We start from the raw sequence: 22503 nt of genomic DNA on the forward strand, positions 1-22503 counted from the left end.
TTTAAGCATACACCGCAGCGAAGACAAACGTGGTGTTGCCGCTTCGGCTTGCTTCAGGTCTGCTTCAGTCGAAGCTTGGGATTGCTTCGATCAAAAAAGGGGATACCTATATAAAAGTATATTTTAACTTTTTTTAAAAAAAATTTTAAATTTTTTTATTTTTTTCCATTATTTAATATATTATATATAAATATCTAATTTATTATTATTAAATCTTAAAAAAATCCGAATCATCTATCGAATCGGCCAAGCACCAAATTGCTTCATTTTGCTTACCAAACCACAGAAGACTCCCAAAGTGAATATGCAACATTGATTTATTTAGGTAAAAATCCAACGGTCATGAACAAATTGTTGTTATGGATTCTCAAGCAACTCATATCACCCAAAATTTCAGTTTCAATAATCCTCCAAGAAATTGGAGAAGTTTCCAAAAACTCCTTTACTTGCACCCCCTAAGTCACGGATAAAAATTAAAATTCTTATAAAATTCTTATAACTCCGTGTACCAGAAAAGATCACCCATAAGAAAAAGGGTGTGATTTCTATAAAGTTGTAACTTTAAACAATTCAATTAAGACGTACCTTCAAATTTGATCATAACATATAATTTTGATGTAAAATATTTTTAAGATTATCTCAAAATTTATTTTCATATCTAATTATAAATTTTTAAACTCCAAAAATGGTTAAAATCAAGTAGATCTATAAACATATAAAAATTTTAAAAATAGATAGTCTAGATAATGTGTTGTTAAATGCATTATTTTTTTAAACTCAAAATCCTTGTTTCTTTCATAATCATACATCTCAATGTCGAGATGCTCAATTAGAGGGTTTTTCAATACTAAAATAACATGTTCCGATGTATTTTTGAAGTGCATCCGTAGTTCTGTATTTTAAGATTATAAATTTTTTCTTAAGAAAAATATATGAAAAAATATAAGAAAAAGACCAAATACTTTTAACACAAAAATGTCACAATCACTCTTATCTTTTAGATTTCAAATCAGGTGGTTGTAAAAATGTCATTGATTATACTCATAATTCAAAAAACTATTTTCAAACTTTGACATCCCAAACCATCCAATTTGATATCTAATGGCTAAAAATAATTGTGACCTCATTGTAAAAAAAGCTAAATGGTATCATAGTATACAATCCCAAAATATATTCACAAAAAGAATCCATTAGTGCCCCTCCCATGCTCGCCAATGTCACCAATGACTTGAACAATCCCCCATAAGAATTGTCTGGTAAATTATGTGGACTAAATTTTAACCGTTGGCCATTTTGGTGGCTGATTTTACACCTTCGTCCCAACTTTGAACTGAGAAAAGGAAATTAGTGAGGAAGTTATTCTCATCACGGTCGCCAAAATATGTGTTTTCATGTGTATACATGTGCATGTGTTTGCCTCTTTATGGAGAGGCATGCACATTAGTTACATTTTGGTGACACAATTTAAGAGAAGAACATGTGCGCCTACCCGTTTGGGTAATTCAATGGGAAAGACAAAGCCCCTACCCGTTTTTTTTTTAACATTTTGAAGGTGTTAATTGGGGGTGTCAGCAGTAGGAATGGATACCACGATGTGGTAACTAGGTATGGGTTTCAAGAACCACATCATGCAATTCAATAAACATATCAAAAAGACAACGTGATCATAACAGCTCAGCACAAATTTTTAATCTATAATTCAGAGATATAAACCTGATGATATATAAGCATGCATACACCCATCGCATTTAAGGGGAAGTAAATCCTATAATCCAATGGACTATGAAAAAAGACAGTTCTTTGTGTAATCACTGACCATTGACAAACAGAAATGGTGATGAAAAGAGTGGGACCGAACCGAGCAAGACAACCCCAATGTTGGCCCCATTCTTTCCACCATCATCCATCACTTCATCGAATGCTTTTGAACAATTTCCCATGGTCAATGGGATTATTACCTACATGCAACTATAACCTTTTCACATACACCAGAATGAGCCAACCCCAACTTGGTCCATCATCTACACATCTGCTTGATCCATATTCATGTATGACTCCGCTAATGCAACATGTACAGCCGCCCCAATAGGAAGTGCATCCTCATCGAGAAAGAAGTGAGGAGAGTGAGGAAAATGAATGGAACCAACCTCCGCATTTCTGATCCCAATGCTCAACATCACACCTGGAATTAGTTGTTGATAGAAAGCGAAATCCTCACCAGCCATCACCTTTTCTTGAACTTCCACATTCTCGGTCCCAAGCAAGAGACCTCCCACTCTTTTCACGTGATGGTGCAAGCGCTCATCGTTAAAAGCAGCTGGATAAGGTGGGTGTGTATCATCTTTTATGTTAAGCAATGCATTGCATCTAAGTGCCGCAGCTTGACTTTCAATCACCTGCAATTACTCTATCCATTGTCAAGATTTTCAGCTAAATGATTTAATAATACAGCATTTTGTATTCTACCTTTTCAGTCCTAGATATAGCTCAAACAAGATACAGGGAATTTTGAGCGATGAGGGGTGACATCATTCCTAGCAATAGTTAATCAATGTCCTTCCCCTTCACTAATATTTTTCATACTACCCTTGACAAATGAGATGGTAATGCCCTTCACCAAAATATTTTGCACAAACGAGTAAAAATATTGATTGCCAAAAACTGTTAAGAGTACGGTAATGAACTTCCCCAAACGATCACTATTGTAACAGAAAAACCTTTAGAAGATGTAAGGAGGTTAAGATTGCATACCTCTCTGACCCTTCTCTGAAGCTCATGTAACCCATCTGTTGTCAGGCTTCGAAGGGTTCCCCCAATTTCCACAGAAGGCGGGATAACATTTAAGGCTCCACCTCCTTTAATATAAGTAACTGAGACCACCTTCCTTATCAAAGAAACAAAAAATGTTAGTGAAACTAGCATACGACAATATTTTGGGGACAATAAGAAAGAAATGCTTATACTTTGCATACTGGGTGAACAGGCAGCTGATAGTTCATTTTGTTTGTTATCTTTTAATACACCAATAGGCAAGTAGGACTATTCTCAATCATTTTTCCTTCTTTCTGTAAAGGAGAAGATATTTGTTATGGGATCTGAAAAAGGCTATGAGATACAGAGATATATTCATGCGAGTTCCCAAAGAGGACAAACTAGAGTCATTCATTCATGCTTGATAGTAAACAATATACAGCTTTCAGCAACCTTGGTATCAAAACAGCCATAATTTCACAGAAGGATTCGCTTCTGTTTTGACAAGAGTGATATATTGATACATATCTCATAATTGTTGATTCTCCATAACTGTTCCTTACATTTTCCATGCCACCACAAACTGTGGAAATTGGGGGACAATTTCCATTATAAAACAGTGAACACAACCCAAGTTCGAAGTTCTGAAATCTTACAAGGAAAAACATACTCCTCGTTAATTTTTATATTTATACTTTATATTTTCCCTGTTTAGGCTCTTTTTAGACATTTGATGGATATGATGTAGCTTTTATAATTAGTTTTTCATCTCAATAACTTTATAGTTACTCTATCCGCATAAGTATTTTGGCAGACAAATATTTTGGCAGACAAATGTTGGAGAATTTATTAGCACATTTTAGGCAGAAGTGCAGAAAGATATTCACTTTGGATGGGACCTTAAGATAAAAGTGCTATGGGATAAAATGGGTAAAGGGCAACAGCTCAAAGAGGGAACTAAGGAAAAGCATTTTTCAATGAATAAATCTGCAGAATTTGCAGATGAAGTTTCTCATGGTTTAGGAAGGTTACCGTACCACTAAAGATGTAAACAGCCGATGAAGTGAACTATCAATTGAGATCCTTCCAATGCATGATATAGGGCATTGTCATAGGTAGAGGCAGTCTCCTTTCCAGCTAAAAAGGTATGCTATTAGCGACTTCTGCCTATCAAATTCTAGTGGCCGCCGAGGTGTTAAAAGTGTTTTTTCAGCTGTAGCAAAAAAATGAGCCCATGCGGTAATCAGCTTTCTAGAAGGTTTTCAATTCCTAAAGAATATTGTGTGAAGGATTAAGAATAGAAGACATCATGCCATCCTTTTATGCACTATGGAATTGCTATAAAGTTCAAAATGCCTTCAGAGGTGCAAATTTGGAGCTGCAAATGAGGCTGAGAAAGGGATCAACAGATGTTTTGACTCAACTGCTCAGGAGTAAAGTTTGACAAGTACAGGACAAGCCTACACAAGAGACGATTCTATATATCACAAGATATGTATATGTACATGCACTGACGGATACTAGTACATATCCATGTGTGGTATTCACATCTTTTGAGTTGAAGACGTTTTGGAACGCAGTTAAGTTAATAAGATTCACTAATTCAAATTTCTCCTAGGGCTAAAATTTTGTGACATCCAAGTTAGGGAGATTGAAAACCTGACCCTCAAAGCCTAATTCAAACAAATTTCATTGCATTTGTAGGGTTATCAAGAAAGAACATATTTGAGCTCTACACCTGAGTTTTCTTTATGCATTATTGGAGACAGTTTATTGCAGTTGAGTTCCATTTTGCACCTACATAAAAATCATCAGTAGAAAGACTTGTATTACGTTTCACCAAGAATCTCTTCCATATTTATTGAAATGTTCATAAAACGGATCCCTATTCAAATAATATCTATCAATTGATGGGAGATTTGAGAAGAATTTAAACTTGAGGAGAGCTGATGCAGCCTAGAATACTGGTCTCGAGTATCTAGATAAGAAAAACAAGCATAAAGTTTACAAGAGGAACCACATAAGGGAAAAATAGTCATTGAATTTGTGTCCTTATGTCTTTTATTTATTTTTTGAGTCGTTTTATTCACTTAATAGCATAAGTAGTAGTTTTTAAAGTCCTTTATGTTTTTTTATTCACTTAAAGTCGTTTATAATGAATGGTTGTGATTAGATTAGATGGATGTCCAGGATTAAATCTTATTTAAAGTTTCTTATATATGGGATGTCCTCAAGCATAATGAAGTATCTTGTTATGGACTTTATTCAAAACCCTATAGCAGCCTGTGCTCATTCTTTTGTCTCTAGCTTTCACATCATTCTCTAATTTTGGATCTTCCCTATCTTCTTCTTTGCCAAACCCTAGCTCCAAGCCACTAGGTCTGTGCCAAGAGGTTTCTTTGAAGTTGGTGTTTGACGACAATTTGATCATTCTCCATTTTGATCTCCTTTCACCATCCATTCCAAAGAAAAGAAGAGGTTGATAGTGCTAGTTTAATGTAACAATGAAACAGCTATGTTAACAATCAGCTTTCTCAAACAATACCAATTTCTCATTCAATATTAGAAGCCACATACTTGGCTATGAAGAGGATCAGTTTCTCGAGAAACAAGCTGTTGCAATGCTAGAATCGTAAGTGATGCAACAACAATGGGGTCCACAGCCAAATGGGGAAATGCAGCATGTGAACCTTTCCCTTCAATCTTGGCTTCAAAGAAACATACAGCAGCCATTACAGGTCCAGGCCTTGTTGCTATTTTCCCTGTTGACAACTGATTCGAAATATGCATCGCAAAAATTGCTTCTGCGTTACCAAGAGCACCTTCTTTTATCATGTGAGATGCCCCTGCGCCCCCCTCTTCTGCAGGTTGAAAAAGTAGTCTCACAGTTCCCTTCAAAGTTAAAAATCAAAGTAATCCAAGCCAGTGTTAGAACACCAAAGCTAACCAGTGAAACACTGAGTAAAATAGATAGCTAGTCGATTAACAAATCTGAACTTCATAATCTTTCTAAAAATATAAGAAAAAAAAATATTCATAGAGAAGTTTTAATTTATAGATGAAGTGATCTGAATGGTTGACGACTTACATGACAATTGAATTTCGCATTCATAGACAATAACAAAATAATTAGCATATAAGAATCATCAAGGAAAACTAAGAGTTCGATTCAATGCCTTATTTCTGCCATAGTTGATCCTGATTCGATTTTATCAAACCACTGTCGAGATGCACCATCAAACATTTCACCCATTTTTAGTATCTTAATTTCAAAAAGCCACAAAGAACAATGTCATAATGGGCCAACAATGGGTTGGAAATTTCTGGAGGGGCAGTTTCCAAATTTGTCCCGCCACCAAAACAAAAGCAGCTTTTAGGAACGCCATCAATGTGAGACATCAGTATTTTTTAATACTTTCTCACTCTAAACACCCAAATGACATGGAAATTTCGAACAATGACATCTTACCAAGTAAATTACCATGCTACATATTGGTATTTTCAGTTGCTGCATACTGGTACGTCACTAAGTCGTCTTGTGAAATATCATATCTTGAATCCCGACCTTAGAAGGGTGCTTAGTTTTGCAAGACTTTTCTAATTCAGAAATCAAATTTTCCAATTGCATGTAATGCTTTTCATTCACAAAGCATTCCTGCAATGGAAAAGCCTTTTATTTGCAAAAACACAGATCTGCCTCAATTTATTGCAACATATGTCCAATGCTGCTCGAAAATTAGCACCAAAAATAATCAAATGAGAGAATGCCTAGCAGAATTCGGGTCAGAATGGGAGAGCCTCGCCATTCTCAATGTTATGTGGACACTGGTATGGGTGACGATCTCTAGTACATGTCTCAGGTGTCTTAATTCATTGATACAAAAAATCCAGTACAACCAAACAAGTCCTAAATTATGCATATCTCAGGTGTCTTAATTCATTTGGTACAAAAATCCAGTACAACCAAACAAGTTCTAATGTTATGCATATGTAAATCATAGAAAAATTTCAAAACGATAATATTAGGACAACTATGAAAAATGAAAACAATATCTAATAAACTATAAAATATATTTACGTGGATTGGAAATAAAAATTATTGGTTTGTATCATTAAATGTTTAGAAAGAATTTTTTAACAAATTACGTATATCGATAAAAGTTTTCATGTTAAAACAGAAACGTGGTTTGACTAGTGTTACCCCGACATTCCCTTTTTCGGCTGGCGTTGTATTATGGCTGAAGTCCATCCTCCTGGTATGCAAACTGAAGTCCATCTCCCTCCCATTTACTCCACCTATGCCCATCTTATTCGACCTCACAGGTCTACTCCTTCGCTCTCCCTCGCCCCCCCCCCCCACCATCTCCACACCCACTGCGTCTCCCCCTTCCCCCCCTCTCTCCCTCCCCTCTTTACCCTTGCTGGTCACCAGGACCCTACTTTTTTCTCCAAGATCTCTGCTACACTAGTAGGTTCCTTCACTCCCCACCAAGACGATGTCAATGGTATAGAGAAATAGGAATAAAGGCTGTGGGGAGCCCCTGAACATTTCTGGAGGAAGCTCTACTCCGGCAAAATTCTCTTCCTCTTCCCTTTGCCCTTCAAACCTCTCTGAGGTGTCCAAGTCCTCTCTTGGCAAGTTTAAGGGAGCATCCCTCCCTTACTCCCTGGACCCCTTTGTCTCCGTGCCTTCAAACCGCAGAAGATTTAGCTGAGATTCTTCGAAATTCCCCTTCATGCTTGGACGGCAGACACTTTCAGACAGTTAGCAAGCCCCTGCGGATCCTTCATCTCAATCCACTGGACTAGATCCATTAAGCTCCACCCAATGGGCTCCATCCAGATGCTAATCAAGGTCCTGGATCCGTTTTCCCTCCCGTCCTTCATGTGGCTGGAAGTCGAAGGCCATTTCTACAAGGTGCTCTGTGCTTGGCAAGCTGCTTCCCCTCCCTCGCCCCAGCATGTCCATACTGCAGAGCACGATATCAGGCCCCCTGTGGTTCACAACGAGTGGACTACGGTTACTCGTCGTTGAAAGAACCCTACTCATCGCAACCGTCGGAATGCCTATCTACTGGCCCAAAATGAGCCACAAATCCCCAGCACAGCAATCCCTTGTCCTCCCTCCCATCCCCTTCTCGCCTCGCAAGCCATCACCCCTTATCCCTAACAGATATTGACCATGTGTCCCATTACCTCCCACCTCACCCAACTACTCCCTGACATTCGCCGCCCAAACTCTAAAACCCAGCTGGCATCCCGTCAGGCTCACCACCTTCCCCTCCCTCCCTTCTCTCTCTCACGTGATCCCCTGCCCTTCCTCTTTCCACAAGCATATTTTCGAATAAATCTCTCATTTATGTTCACGAATAACAGTGTCATGGCGACATGTGTGGTGCAAATGCAACTCTCACGCAGAACCCTTGCCAAAGGAGGAACTTCAAGCTTACGGGACAGTATTTTTTGCAGCCTCAGGCCCTATCTGATACGACAGAATTACCTAACCTTGTTTTCCTTTTTACGACATTATAAGTTTGTATACAGAACCCCCTTCAGGGAACCCTATTGCAGCACCCAAAATTTTCGACTGCAATTTTGTACTCTCCTTCCTTCAATAGAAAGTTAACTTTCTCAAAAGAAAAACACATGTTGACACATCCTGACGCGAGGGCATTCACATCATCCATATGCATGTGCCATGTGGCATTATCATTAGGTGTGTCGCTACTTCATGTCAATAGTGTTGACTTTACGTGTCATGTGGATAAGTCATGTGTGGTCATGTTTGCCGAGTGTGGATCATGTAGTGCTCGAGTGTGGAGTCAGTGGAGTCACATATGGTGGTTAACTATGGAGCAAGTTTAGGTTGTAGGTAAGTGTGAGGCACATTTGGTTTGTAAGTTTGTGTGGAATGACGTGTGGATAGGTCAAAAAAGCTTTTGTCCCTCATGGGACTTGAACATCCAACTTCGTGGCAAGTGCTCTAACACCAGAAGTCCAAGTACGTCTGTGACCAAAAAAGTAAGGAAAATTTCATTATTAATAGGTTCAAAAAAATCTTCTAAAATTAATGAATACAAAAAAGATTTTTATATCTTCTCCATGCAAATATTTATATTTATGTGCTATTATTCAGATTGTTCATAACTTTCCTATTATCTTTGGAAATTTTTATAAATTACTTAGTACAAATGTCTCGGACCGTACAGATTTTGTGGCCGGCATACTAGACATCTAAGACATGTAGTAGACACCGAAACCTGTCCTGTTTTCATGTAACACTAGCTTGGACCTGTCCAAGTAAAGGGCTCCTCACCAATCCAAAAGATTCATGAGTATAGTGACTATTATGGGCCCCCAAACGAATTAAAGAAACCTGCAATAATTATTATGGGTCTCATGCCCATTATGAAAACCTGCATGTAGTGATACTGTGTATAATGTCCTACTATATTTGGGTGATATACCTGCTGTAATATTCATCACATATCGTTTCTTTTACTAAAAATTATCATATTTGGGTGACTTTCTTGCTGTAACAGTCATGCAGAATGGTTGTAACTCGTACACCTAGTGACCTATATATATTGTAATTTCCATAGGGATCTATGTATATATAGAGAATATTGTCTCGTGATTTGTATAGATTGAAAAAGACATCTTTTTACCCTTTCTGTTGTAATATTAATTTCTCTCTTCTCTCTCAATATTAACGTGATATCAAAGCAGAGCTTAAAACCCTAAGATATCCATTACTTCCAACGAACCTAGAATCAAGATTTTTATTCTTTCTTGGGCTTGAAGCTGTGGTGTGTTTGCAACCACGTATTTCCAACAAGATCATCTCGCTTTCCTTTACCACTAAGTTTTTATCCCAAACTCCTTTCATTTTCAGCAGCCTCACATTTCCAGCAAGATCATCTCACTTTTCTTTTACTAATAAGCAAGTTTTGCCCTAAATTCTTTCTATTTGCAGCAAAAACCTTATATTTTTTCTTTTTTTTCACCCCATACAAATATATTCCATACCTTTATTGCCCAAAGAAACCAGAAGAAGGGGAACTCTACAAACTTTGAAACCAAGGAATTAGTATCTTGACAAAATCAAAGAAACTTAGGCCCTGAGTTTGAGAGAGAAGGAAAATGTCAAAAATCAAGCACAATTCCTTGAGAAGCAGTCAATCTGACCACCCAGGATTGATGATCACTACAGTTAAGTTAGATACGACGAGCTACTTAGAATAGTCCCAATCCGTTGACATGTTTATAAGAATACAGAAAAAATTAGGTTATATCACAAGAAAAGTGAAAAAGCCCCCTCACAAATGATTTATCCCATGATGAATGGGAAAGTGAGAACTTGACAATAATGGCATAGCTCCTTCACCACAAAAGTTATATGTGATGCAATAGCTGAGACATTACTTGCAATGAGATGATATGGGTAGGATTTACCAATTGCGTCACATAATACCAAATTTGTAGCATGGGGAAATGATAGTGGAAGAGTACTTTGGGATTCAAAGGCATAAGTCGAAAGAACTAGACCCCTATCAGCCTATTAATCCCAATATTGATTACATTAAAAAAGAGGCCGAGCAAAGAAGGATATTTGATTTCTTAGCAGGCCTACATCTTGATTTTGAACTTTAGAGAGTACCAAGTTCTAAGAAAGAAGAAATTGGCCTCTCTTGAATCGGTCTATAATTATGTAAGTGGGGAGACCACTAAAAAGGCAATTACAGAAGGACAAAACTCAAACATCCATTTTGAATGATTAGCCTTTACAACAAGCTTCAAGCAAGGGAAAGTGTGTACAAAAGGACCAAATCATGCCCCACTTTCTCTCGTTTTAAAGGGGAAGCTCAAATGCTCCCATTGTGGGACAAGCAAACATATCCACCTGTAAGCACTGTTGGGACTTGCATGCACACTTGAGATCAAATCAAGGAATACAAGTGCCCATACTGTATCAAATGAGGGGGAAGGAAACCTCAGCCACACAACCCAATGTATATGATCCAAGAGATCAGACCATCAAAGATTTACATCACCAATTGATTACTCTCAAGGCTGCATTCAACTCAAAGACACCAATAAAGCAGCCAGTTACATATGTAACTGTCAATCATGCCTCCAACTCCACCTCTTCTGCATCCCAGATCATTGATTCAGGGGTGACTGATCATATGCCTAGTAAGAAAGCTAGTTTCTTGTCTTTTCTCCTGCTTCTAGTAAAGTTAAACTTGTCGATGGATCCATGACCAACACCTCTGAGAGTTGAACATATAAACTTTCATCATCAGTGTCCTTACCCTCCATAATACATGTGCCTTCTTTTCCTTCCAAACTACTTTTCGTTAGCAACCTGTCAAAACAACTAAACTGCAATGTCATATTCTGTCCCTAACATTGTGCTTTCCATGGCTTGAAAATGAGGAATATTATGACTGGTGGTCGTGAAGACAATGGGTTGTACTTGTTCGACACTAGATGTACTTCTACTACTCTCAGCTCAAAGTCTAGAAGTCATGAGCAATTCCTCTTGTTGCACATCCACTTAGGCCACATGTCTTTGAAATCTTTAAAATTATTGTTTCTCTTAATGCTCCTTAGTTACAATGTGAGACCTTTCAATTGTCTAAATATTGTAGAACCTCTTTTTCTTCTAGTGAAAATAAAAGTCCTAAGCTAAGCAAGAAGCCTGAGTATAAACTAGCTGGCACATCGAGCAATAAAATTCGCGGTGCCTGGATCCCAAGCTCGAGTCCTACCAACTCTAGGGTAAGGTATATTTCCCCACTGAGCTATCGAAAAAAATAAAAAAAGAGAGAAAAAATTTGCAGAAGCAAATATTTTTATGAATCTATGCCTTTTAATATGAGCCGTCGTCATCCTCCTTCCCCTCCTCCTCTCAGTTGGGACCAGATCTACACTATCTAGCTCAAAACCTTCCCCCCGCTTCCTAGATTCCAGCCCTCTTCTCCCGACAGCCCCTGTTCTCCTCCTGGGGGTCCTAAGCAGCCAGGTGAAGCGACTAAGCGACCTCCCAAGGCAACCTTCTCCCAGGTGATGACCTCTGCAATTTCTACCACTGCTCCCCTTGCCCCTCCTGATCTGCCCGAGAGGAGTTCCATTTCTTTTTCTCCCTCCCCCTCCTTCCTTGCAGTATTTCATCCCCCCCCCCCCAGACGCAGCTATCCAACTCAAGCAAAAACTCGCCTCCTGCTTGGTGGCCAGTTTCCAACCCAGACGCGAGGAAGTAAGAGGTATTGAACAATGGGCAAAACGCATTTGGGGGGAACCTTCTCTCACTTGCAGACGCATCTCAAGTGGAGATTTCCTCTTCTTCTTCCCATCCCCTGAGTATGCCTTGTGTGCCATTCACGAACCTTCTTTAGTCACCTTCAATGGAGCTTCCTGCCAGCTTCGGGCGTGGTCCCCCTCTCAAGGGTCCTTCAGAAAACAGCAAGTTTGGCTTACCCTAGACCACGTCCCTCTCCATGCGTGGTCCCCCTCGACTTTCAAGAAATTGTTGGAAGTTTGCAACGACCTGATTTCTATCCACTGGAAATCGCTTGAGAGTCTCCCTCGTGGCTCCATTCGCCTGCTTCTGAAGGTGCTGGAGACCAGTTTAATCCCCTCAAACCTCTGGCTTGAAATTGACAATTTCTTCTGTCAGGTTTCTCTTTCGTGGTCGGGAGCTTTGCCTCCCTGGAGCCGCACCACGTGGGCGCCACCGGTATTGAACTCACCAAACCGGCCCAGCAGGATACAAGTGTCCCTTCGCTAAGACCAAAGTCGGCACTTGCAAGGGCTGAAATCCTGACGAGCGCTAGGACCGAAGTCGGCACTTCTTTCTCTGACCCTTTCTCCACTTCGACAGCCACGTCCCCCGGTGCGCAGCACACTCCTGGCCTCTCATTAACTCCTTCTGACCCCCTCTTTTCTTCGAGTGCCACGTCCACTGATGCGCGGTCCTCCCCTGTCCTCTTCGCATTTATTGCCTCCACCGTCTAGCCACTCCTTAGGTGTTAACCCTTCACCTCCTTTGATCTCTCTTTTGTCGCCATCCCCACCTACCACCTCTCAACCACCCCTCGATACAACCTCCTTCTCTCTCTCCTCCCCATGCTGATGCCACTTCACCTACTTCCCGACCTCGAGATCCTGACCTATCTCTCTCTCCCCCTCCTCCTTATATGGCCCCTTCGCCTTCGGTGGAACCCCCTTTCTTTCCCCCTCTTACGGCACGTCCTCTGCTTTCGTTTTCCCGCCACCTACCCTCTAAGCACCCCTCTCTGTTGGCCCCGTCAACTCCTTCCTCTTTCCCTTTAGAGCTTCCTCTTTGATTCTGCCCTGTCTTCCCCTCTTACACCTACGATGGACCGTCCTCCTCTCCTTACGGCTTCGTGGCCACACATTCCTCGAACTTTCCCCCCCTAATCATGACTTCATCCCCTCGCTTCTTGCCCTGCACTCTTCGTCTCCTCTCCATCTGATCCGCATTTGCAAGATGCTATCCTTCCACTTCAACTACGCCTCCCACTACTTGTCCCACCACTCTTTTACTTTCTCCCACTTTTTCACCTACCATGCTTCTCTCTACCCTTTTAACCCCTCTCCCCTCCTATACCATGCCTTTCTAGACCATCTCTCGTCCCCCTCTTCGTCCCTCTTGAGACCAGCGCTTGCCTATCTCGCCTTCCCTCTCCTCCGTCGAGCCACTCATTCTTGCCTCGCCCGGCTTCCCCTCACCTACCGCGCCCTCTACCCCCTCACCCCTCCCCTCTCCACCTCTAAGGCGGTCTGATCCTCCCCTTGTTCCCCCCTACTTTGAGGATCCCTCTCCCCCCACCCTTCATCTTCCTCAGAACCTTTTCCAACCCTACCTCATGACCTCTACCCTTCCTTTTCTCCACCTCTTTTTCCTCCGGAGCAGGCCTCCGGTTCGCCCAAGGAGCTTGGCACGCCCATCTCTCCCCCCTCGGCGAGGGACAACGACGAGGGGGTCGACGGGGATGGGAACGATCGAGACTTGGAAAGAATGAAGGAATTATATCAGATTATGGGCTTTCAGCATGAAGGCCCTGAAGGACCTACCCACTGGTTCTTCCTCGCAGATGCTCAGAGTCTACTGAAGGTGAGTTTTAAAGGACAAAAGGAGCTTCTTGACCTCTTTTCCACAAATCTCATGTGATGGCTCCTCTTTTGAAGGTCTCCCTACCACTATCTCCTCCCCCCCTCTGAGGCGGTCTGCTAGATTAGCCTCAATCTCAACTCCTTCTTCATCACCACGAAGCTTCTCACTTGGAACATTAAAGGCTTGGGAGGCTCCCCCAAAAGGGAGACCATCAAGGACTTGGCCTTGAAACTCCAACCCACTATTCTTGCCCTCACTGAAACTAAGCTACCCGAGCCCTCCCTCCACCCCATCCGCCAGGTCTGGGGTAGGAGGCCATGCCAGTGGGTTGTCCTACCTGCAAACGGGGCTTCAGGTGGTATATGGGTGATCTGGGACCCCACAGACCACCTCCTCCTATCCTCCCATCTAGGGGAATTTTCTGTTACTGTCCTCCTGTCTCGCATCTTAGATGGCTTGCAGTGGAAATTCTCGAACATCTATGGCCCCTGCTCTACGTCCCTGCATTCTCCTCTCTGAACAGAACTGGACTTCGTGGCTTCCCTACCCCACCCAGTCTGGTGCTTGGGTGGAGATTTCAATATTTCTCGTTGGTCTCATGAGAGAAACTCCAGCTCTAACATCTCTCATGGTATGACAAATTTCTCGAATTTCATTTTTAGGAATGATCTCCTAGACATCCCACTACAAGGAAACCGCTTTACCTGGTCCAATCACTCCTCCCAACCTTCTCTCTCAAAACTCGATAGGTTTTTCCTAACCCTGAATTGGGAGGAATGCTTTCCGAGGTCCCATGCCATGACCCTGCCTAAACCCACTTCTGACCACTGCCCCATTCTATTAGTAGACGTCTGAAACCTTTCAGATTCAAACTAGCTTGGCTTGAAGAAAAATCCTTACCTAACTTGATTCCCATCTGATGGAACTCTTTCTCTAGCCAGGTTTCGGGAAGAGTAGGCTTTAAACTCCAAACTAAGATTCAACTTCTCAAAGTATCCCTAAAAACATGGAGTCAGACCATCCCTGGGAATTACTCACAAGTTAAGTCCTTTCTTCTAAATTCCATCCAAGACCTAGACCGTCTTGAGGAGTCCAGAATATTGACAGTCACTGAAGCAGACCTAAGAACCCAAACCAAACTTGAATATTTCTCTACCCTCAAAAAAGAAGAGCTTTACTGGTTCCAGAGATCTAGAGTCAATTGGCTCAAAGCAGGGGACCATAACACTCGTTTCTTCCACCGGATAGCAAATTGTCGTAGGAGAGAATACAATTTCGACTATCAAGTCGAATAATAGCTATCTAGTACAGTCTGGAGAAATTGAGTCGGCAATTTTAGCTTTTTTCCATACCTTTATGCTGCTTTGTGGGGTCCTAGACCTATAATGGCTGACCTTGACTTTCATACCTTGTCGGAAGAATAGGCTCTACGGCTGGAGCGTCCTTTCCTTGAAGAAGAAATCCTGAAAACCTTAGATGACCTAGCCAAAGATAAAGCTCCTGGCCCATATGGGTTCCCTATTGCCCCCTTCAAAATCATTTGGGAAACCTTTCGCCCAGACTTCATGAGTTTCTTCACGGAATTTTTCCACCAGGGAATACGCCATAAAGCCATTAACGCCACTTTTATTGCCTTGGTCCCCAAGGTAGAAGGGGCTGAGGAACTAAAGGACTTTCGCCCTATCAATTTGCTCAACTCTTCTTATAAAATCTTGGCTAAGGTGCTGGCCTCAAGATTACAACAAGTCCTTCCCTCTATTATCTCGTCTTCACAGTTGACCTTCATTAAGGATAGGCAAATCCTGGACGGTGCTCTAGTTGCCCATGAGTATCTCCACTCAAGGCATTTGGCTAAAAGCCTGGTCTCATCTTTAAGATCGACTGGGAGAAAGCGTATGACCACGTTGATTGGTCCATACTGGATAAGACAATGGCAAGAATGGGATTCCGTGATCGCTGGAGAAATTGGATGAGAGGTTGTTACTCTCATCCGCATATCTTGATACTCAACAATGGAACCCCAAAAGGATTCTTCCCTTCCTCGAGGGGATTACCCCAAAAGAAGTCTTTAGCCGTTCCTTGTCTCGAGTATACCTGGCAGGTCTCCTCACAGGTTTTAAAACTTCTTACCGTGTCACTGTGGGCCTATAGTGTCGCACCTGCAATATGCAGACGACACTTTGGTATTCCTTGATGCATCTCCTCAAGAAGTTGATAACTTGGGGCTCTATCTGAAATGTTTCCAAGTGGCCACAGGCTTCAAGGTCAATATGGAAAAATCAAAAATGATGGGTGTAGCTGTCGGCAATGCCCAAATCAGAAAGCTTATTCCAAATTGGGATTGCAAAGTCGAGGATCTCCCCACAACCTATCTGGGTCTACCTCTGGGGTTGGGAATACCCAAAAAGAGACATTGGTCTCACGTGATTGACAAGGTTGATAGGCACTTGGCTGGGTGAAAAGGGAGATACCTTTCTCAAGTGGGTAGAATCACTCCAATCAAAGCAACCTTGGCCAATGCCCCTGTGTACCTTATGTCTCTTTTCCAAATGCCAACTTCAGTGGCAAATCGGCTTGACCAACTTATGAGGAATTTTCTCTAGTCAGGATAGGCAGAGAAAACAAATATCATTTAGTTTCTTGGGATAAGGTCTGCTTACCCAAACATCAGGGGGGGTTGGGGATCAGGCTCCTAAGAAAACACAACTTGGCCCTTTTAGGGAAATGGTGGTGGCCACTAAGACGGATTCCCTATGGGCTTAGGTACTACGGAGTAAATACAAGATTCCTGAACGCACTTGGGTGCCAGAGAGGAGACCTTGGAGCAATGCATCAAGAGCATGGAAGTCGTTCACCTCCTCCCTCGCATTTTTCAAAAAATTCATCAGGCTCCATCCAAGAGAAGGAACAAGAGTGCGTTTTTAGTCAGATCTCTAGCTTGGACACGCGCCATTAAGGGACCTCGTTCCATCCCTTTATGCCATCGTGGCAAACAGAGATTCTACTATAGAGGAGGAAATGGTGTCAGAGGGAAGTCGAAGAGTGTGGAACCCCTCATTCAGAAGAAACTTCTCCAAGGAGGAAACTAAACACTTTCTCTCCTTGTCGGCAACCTTGCACCTTTCTTTCATCCCTACACAAGGGAGGGACCGACTGGTATGGTCTCTTGCCCCTACAGGGGTCTTCTCAGTGGCCTCCTTTTACAAAAAACTCATCCAACCTCCCACTTTCCCCCTAAACCCTCCTTCGGCTGTTTCTAAGGTTTGGCATACTATAGCACCCCCTAAGGTGCAGACCTTCAACTGGACAACGGGTTCTCAAAAGGCACTTACTGTCGATCACCTCCAAAAGAAAGGGATTCCCATCCCCAGCAGATGCATCATGTGTTTGTGTGAAGAGGAATCCAATCCCCACCTATTCATCCATTGTAATCTTGCCAACGACCTTTGGAGTCTATTGCTACAATTGTTCGGTGTCCACTGGGTAACACCAATGACGGTCAAGGACCTAATAGCTTCAGATTATGTATTTCAATGGCCGAAGGCTGGAATAACCCTATGGAAGGCTGCAGTGGCAGCAACCATTTGGGTGATCTGGACAGAGAGAAATGCAAGAATTTTCCAAGGACAGGTCAGCCAAGTCCCAACACTCTTTCATAAGGTTACATCCGTAGTAACCTTCTAGGCTTCTAACCAACAACTCTTCAAGGGTATCTCTGCAAATTCCTTCGTAAGTCAATGGGATAATATTCTATTCCACCAACCCAGGAAAGCGGAAAGATCAAGCATCCGGAAGCCACCCCCAAACAGAGCCATTAAACTTAACTTCGATGGGTGTTCTTTGGGGAAGCCCAGCCATGCAGGAGCTGATGGTGTCTTTAGAGATCACCAACGCAATATCCCTTTCACCTACTCTGAATATCTTGGCTTCCAAGATTCCCAGTATGCCGAATCAATGGCCCTTCTCAAGGGCCTAAAAAGTTTCGATCAATCTTGGGGGCAAAACCTAATAGTGGAGGGTGATGCGCTTAACATCATAACATGGGCAATCGGGAGATCTACACCTCCATGGTATCTTGCTTCGATTTTTTATGAGATTGCATACACATACAGGAATATGGTCGTCTTTTGGATGTATACCTCTAGGAAGTCAAACGAATTCGCCGATCTCCTGGCGAAGGACGGGACTAGGGCCCACGAAGAAGATCAAATCCGGTCCATCTCTTTTTTTGCTCTGGACCGCAGAGGATACACTTAGAAGAATATCTTACTGTATACAAGCAACCATATAAGCCCTTTTTTGTAAACTCATTGTAAACCCATTGTAAGGGGGCAACCTTATAAGCCCATTTTTTGTACAGGGTCTGTTGACCTGTTATTTACTGAGAGTCCCATCTAGAGGGTACTCTCGGATTAACCCAAAATTGCACTTTATCTCTTTATAGCAATACAAAAGTTAACGTTTATCAAAAAAATAAAAATAAATAAAAGTCCTAAGCCATTTTATCTAGTTCATTCTGATGTTTGGGTGTCTGCTCTAATAACTTTTATATTTGAACATCAGTATCTTATCTTATTCATCGATGACTACTCTCGTTATACTTTGATCTATCTTTTGAAAAGTAGAGATGAAGTACATTCAGTAGTTAAAATATTTCAAATGGTGCGAACCCAATTTGACACCCAAATAAAAACTTTCCATTCTGATAATGCACAAGAGTATCTATACAATGGATTAAAAAATTATTTTCTTGAACATGGTAAAGAAACTCAAACATCATATTTCTAAACACCACAACATATGGTGTGGCAGAATGCAAAATAGACACTTGTTAGAAGTGGTGAGAGGCATCTTAATAGGAATGAAGGTTCCTACAACATATTAGGATAAAGCAATTCTTACTGCTACTTGTATGATCAACAAATGCTTACACCTCTTCTTGATGGTGCTTATCCTTTCAAACTTCTCCACCATGCACTTCCTCTCTATTCTATTCCACCAAAAGCCTTAGCAAAGTCTGTTATGTGCGTAGTCAAGGGCTAGATAGGAATAAACAAGGACCTCAATCTACGAAATGTGTGCTCCTAAGATACTCAAACTCTCAGAAAGGATACAAGTGTTACCGTCAGGAAATATGTCTCAAAGGATATTACCTTTTTTAAGAATATACCCTATTTTTCTTCCCAAAGCGATTCCATATCTGCTATTCCACCCAACAATCCCATTCCTCTTCCAATGATCAGGTCTCAACTCATGCACACCTTCACGGATAGAAAGATAGCATCATACAAGTAGCTTCTACTTATGCATTGCATGATAAGACATAGAATCTCACATTATATGAGTTATTACTACATCCGATCATTAGTATTCCCCACATCTCTACTAAATAACAAATTTCTGACTACCAAGGCTTCATGGAAGACGGACATAAAAAGCAGAGAGAATATCCCTCATCTGCTGATGATCAAGTTTATGGTGAGTGTTAAAATGCGTATTAAGAAAGTGTGGATAACACTAAATACTATTGTTTAAAATTATTTTCATTCTTTATCCATTGAGGTTTCCAAGAGGAGGAGCATTCTTTTTTCTTTTTTAGATTTATGTAAATGATTATGTTTAAGTCATTTTTAAAAGAACAAAATCACACTTGTCATTGCTCAAATTTATGCCATGGACAAAGTATAACCCAATGGTAAAAACCATAGTTACCAGGATCTCCTACTTTGGTAGGTGATCCCTTCTAGAATCTTGATTCTGCCGCTCCCAAAACGGAACTCTCAGGAATCGTACTTTTTAAATTTTGGGATCTCGATCCCCACTGTTAGGGATCTCGATTCCTGTTATTAGGGATCTCAATCCCAACCTTAAAAACCAAGGCAACAATCAAACTAATGATTTGCTTTGTTTACATCCAACTAATAACACAACCATACTTTTAATATAGCTGCATTGTTTGCTTGCTATAAATAATGAGATCCCTACTTTAAAGAATGTACATAATCCTATATTATCATGTACTTCTAATGTTGGACAGTAAGATCCCCAAAAAGTTGGGATCAAAATCCCAAAAGGTCAAGATCAAGATCCCCAAAAGGTTGGAATTCGATCCCTAACATTTCGGGATCTCGATCCCTAACGTATGCATTGTACGGACAACGTTTCCAACTATAGGGATCTTCCAGAATTCCACAATCCCACGCTCTCAATTCAGGCCCCGGTAGCATTCCCGGTCCCGGTCCCAATCCCGACAACTATGGTAAAAACAACCATAACCATTCTAGAAGAACAACATCCATAACCCTCCTATTTTACTTTCATTTTCTGTAGCTCAGTGGTGCCATTTTCCCTGGGACGTTATGCAGCAGCTGTCAACACCCAATCATAGAGACCAGGCCTTAACATTGCATTTTTGTCTATGTTATTTTTTGAAAAAATAATTTGTGCCATTTTAAAATAAGAGGTCTCAAAAATAATACATAATTTATTTGGTAGTACCTATGCAACTGTACCTGTGCATCTCACAGCCTGTGGGCTAGTTCAGTTCTAAAGCTTTTCTTGGTGGCACCAAGTATCAACAAACAATTTGAATTCAGTTCATCTTTCAAAAGGGTTTCCCATCTAAAAATAAAACCAACCTTGAGCTTGTCTCTCCGTTGGTGAAGCAATTTAGCAGCACCAAGAAGCATTGTTGTGTGAGCATCATGGCCGCACGCATGCATCTTTCCATCCACTTTGCTCTTGTGCTTCCATTCCACTAGTTCCTAGAACAAAACAACAACAGAACAACACAAGACAAAATAGAAAAGGAAGGCAAAGTTAGAAAGGAAAAAAGTAAACATCTTTCCAATATTGCCATTAAAAAGACTTTGAGAAAGGAATTAAATTTATGTACCCTGAGTTATACATACAACTTGGCCCTACTCGGCCTCGCTCAAAGGGCGAGTCCAAGTGGACTCAGCCGAGTCATGGAACCAATTTGCAAGCAGACTTTTATTTGAACCAAATTCTAGCATTCTTTTGTGAATTTTGTTGGGTTTCAAACAAAATTCTTTTCCCAATTGGAAAGGATCACAATGAGAATTCCAGACCATGCATAGGTGACTCCAATCACCATCTGAGAAATCAAAAGAACAACAAGATTTTTGGGAACTCAAAAAGCATTTTCCGGGTTTAGAGAAAAGGTAAGATATGATTTTAGACTCTTGGCTCAGTGGTTAAGAGCATAAGCATCAAATTACTATCCTCCACACCCATCTTTCCCACACAAATTTCACTCAATATCCTCAAAACATATGAGGATAACCTAAATTTTCAGAGGAAAATAGGAATTTTATAATCCATGTTATTGTAAGCTTTAGAAATCATATCTGCTCAATCAATTAATCTACCACTAATTCTTTCTTCTCAAACACTTTTCTCTTTCTCATGGTGGCAAGCAAGCATGCTTGAAAAACAAAACTGTGCCAAGCTAGGGATAGGAGACAATTGAAAGTTGCGTGCTACAGGCCGGGATTTCATTTTTACAGAGAGAGAGAGAGAGAAGGCACTTGCAGAAGGACAATCCAAATCAAATATTGACCAGTGACTATGTATCCCTTGCACAGAAATTTTGTTTCGTTAGAGTGCAGTGTACATAGAGAGAGAGTATGAGATTCTAGAGAGAGAGTACTTGCAAGGGAAGAGCATCCATGTCCGCCCGAAGCGCCACAACAGGGCCAGACCCCGAACCGATAGTGGCGACCACCCCTGTTTTAGCAAAGGGGAAAGAGTAAGAGACCCCAATCCCATGGAGCTCCCTTCTTACAAGAGCACTGGTGTTGTGCTCCTCAAAGCTCAGCTCAGGCTGCTCATGAATCTCTCTCCTCACACTCACCAACCACTCTTTCTCTCTCTTTGCCGCCTCAAGGATGGCATCATAGTGGTACTCATCATCCTCACCAAGAGAAAGAGAGGGCAAGAGAAGGAGAGCAAAAATGGCAATACCAGGACACCCCATCAAATATGGGGAAGTGAACTGCAGAATTTGCAGGCACGAAACTCCGCAGGTTTAAGTAAACAGGCAGCGTCACTCTTTCTTCGATATCAAAACCATGGATAGTTTCTAGGCTGGAAAGTGCCAATTAAGATAGGACACAGATACAAGAGGAGAAAGAAGATTCACGGGTGGTTTCCAAGTAATTTTTCACGAAAAAGCTTCGCGAAACATTTTTTACCTTGGAACACGTGGAATGTACGCATCATGTATAATTAATAGAATGAAGTTTTTATACGGCGTAGGCCACATGCAAACAAAATAAAGCCTCGACTCAAATTCTTGTTTGCAAAAAAATAATAAAATTTCAAACTAAGAGAATGGTATAGATCTCGTTGACATATGAATATTTATTTTTAAGATGAAATAAATGGTCTAGATAATTTGTTACAATATACATTGTTTTTAAGGCTTGCAATTTTAATTTTTTTCACAAACAATGTTCAAGTTGATCGATGTAAAGTTTCCAAATGTTTGAATTATAATTTTGGATGAGTTATGAGGTGTTACTTGCTTTGATAGGGCTGCAAACCTACCGTTTTCCTAATTAATATGGGTTGGGTTTGGTGATAGT

At 41.1% G+C, this 22503-nt stretch overlaps 2 protein-coding genes across 4 annotated transcripts in view; both read right to left on the minus strand.

Annotated features, from left to right (window-relative positions):
• Window positions 1–1684: 1684 nt before the first annotated feature.
• Window positions 1685–21993, minus strand: ILL3 (IAA-leucine-resistant (ILR1)-like 3). 3 transcript variants are annotated; one of them, XM_088846719.1, is made up of 7 exons: window positions 21567–21993; window positions 20533–20658; window positions 19009–19155; window positions 18828–18911; window positions 5329–5643; window positions 2752–2880; window positions 1685–2396 (listed from the first exon to the last, which is right to left on the minus strand). In XM_088846719.1, the coding sequence occupies exons 5-7, from the start codon at window positions 5584–5586 to the stop codon at window positions 2022–2024; spliced, it is 762 nt and encodes a 253-aa protein (XP_088702845.1). In that variant the 5' UTR covers window positions 5587–5643; window positions 18828–18911; window positions 19009–19155; window positions 20533–20658; window positions 21567–21993; the 3' UTR covers window positions 1685–2021. The 3 variants fall into 3 exon arrangements, with proteins under 3 accessions (XP_088702845.1, XP_006846441.1, XP_088702844.1); XM_006846378.4 differs by lacking the exons at window positions 18828–18911; window positions 19009–19155; XM_088846718.1 differs by lacking the exons at window positions 5329–5643; window positions 18828–18911; window positions 19009–19155.
• LOC18436362 (NAC domain-containing protein 45) overlaps window positions 12826–22503 on the minus strand; it is a 49191-nt gene continuing 39513 nt past the window's right edge. The window contains exon 5 of the mRNA XM_088846717.1: window positions 12826–12876. Within this exon, the coding sequence (XP_088702843.1) occupies window positions 12841–12876 (36 nt within the window). The 3' untranslated portion in view covers window positions 12826–12840. The remainder of the gene's footprint in view (window positions 12877–22503) is intronic.

Source organism: Amborella trichopoda, chromosome 9 (assembly GCF_054954075.1).
Source record: "Amborella trichopoda isolate Santa Cruz 75 chromosome 9, AtrichopodaSantaCruz75HAP2 v2.0, whole genome shotgun sequence".
NCBI lineage: Eukaryota > Viridiplantae > Streptophyta > Magnoliopsida > Amborellales > Amborellaceae > Amborella > Amborella trichopoda.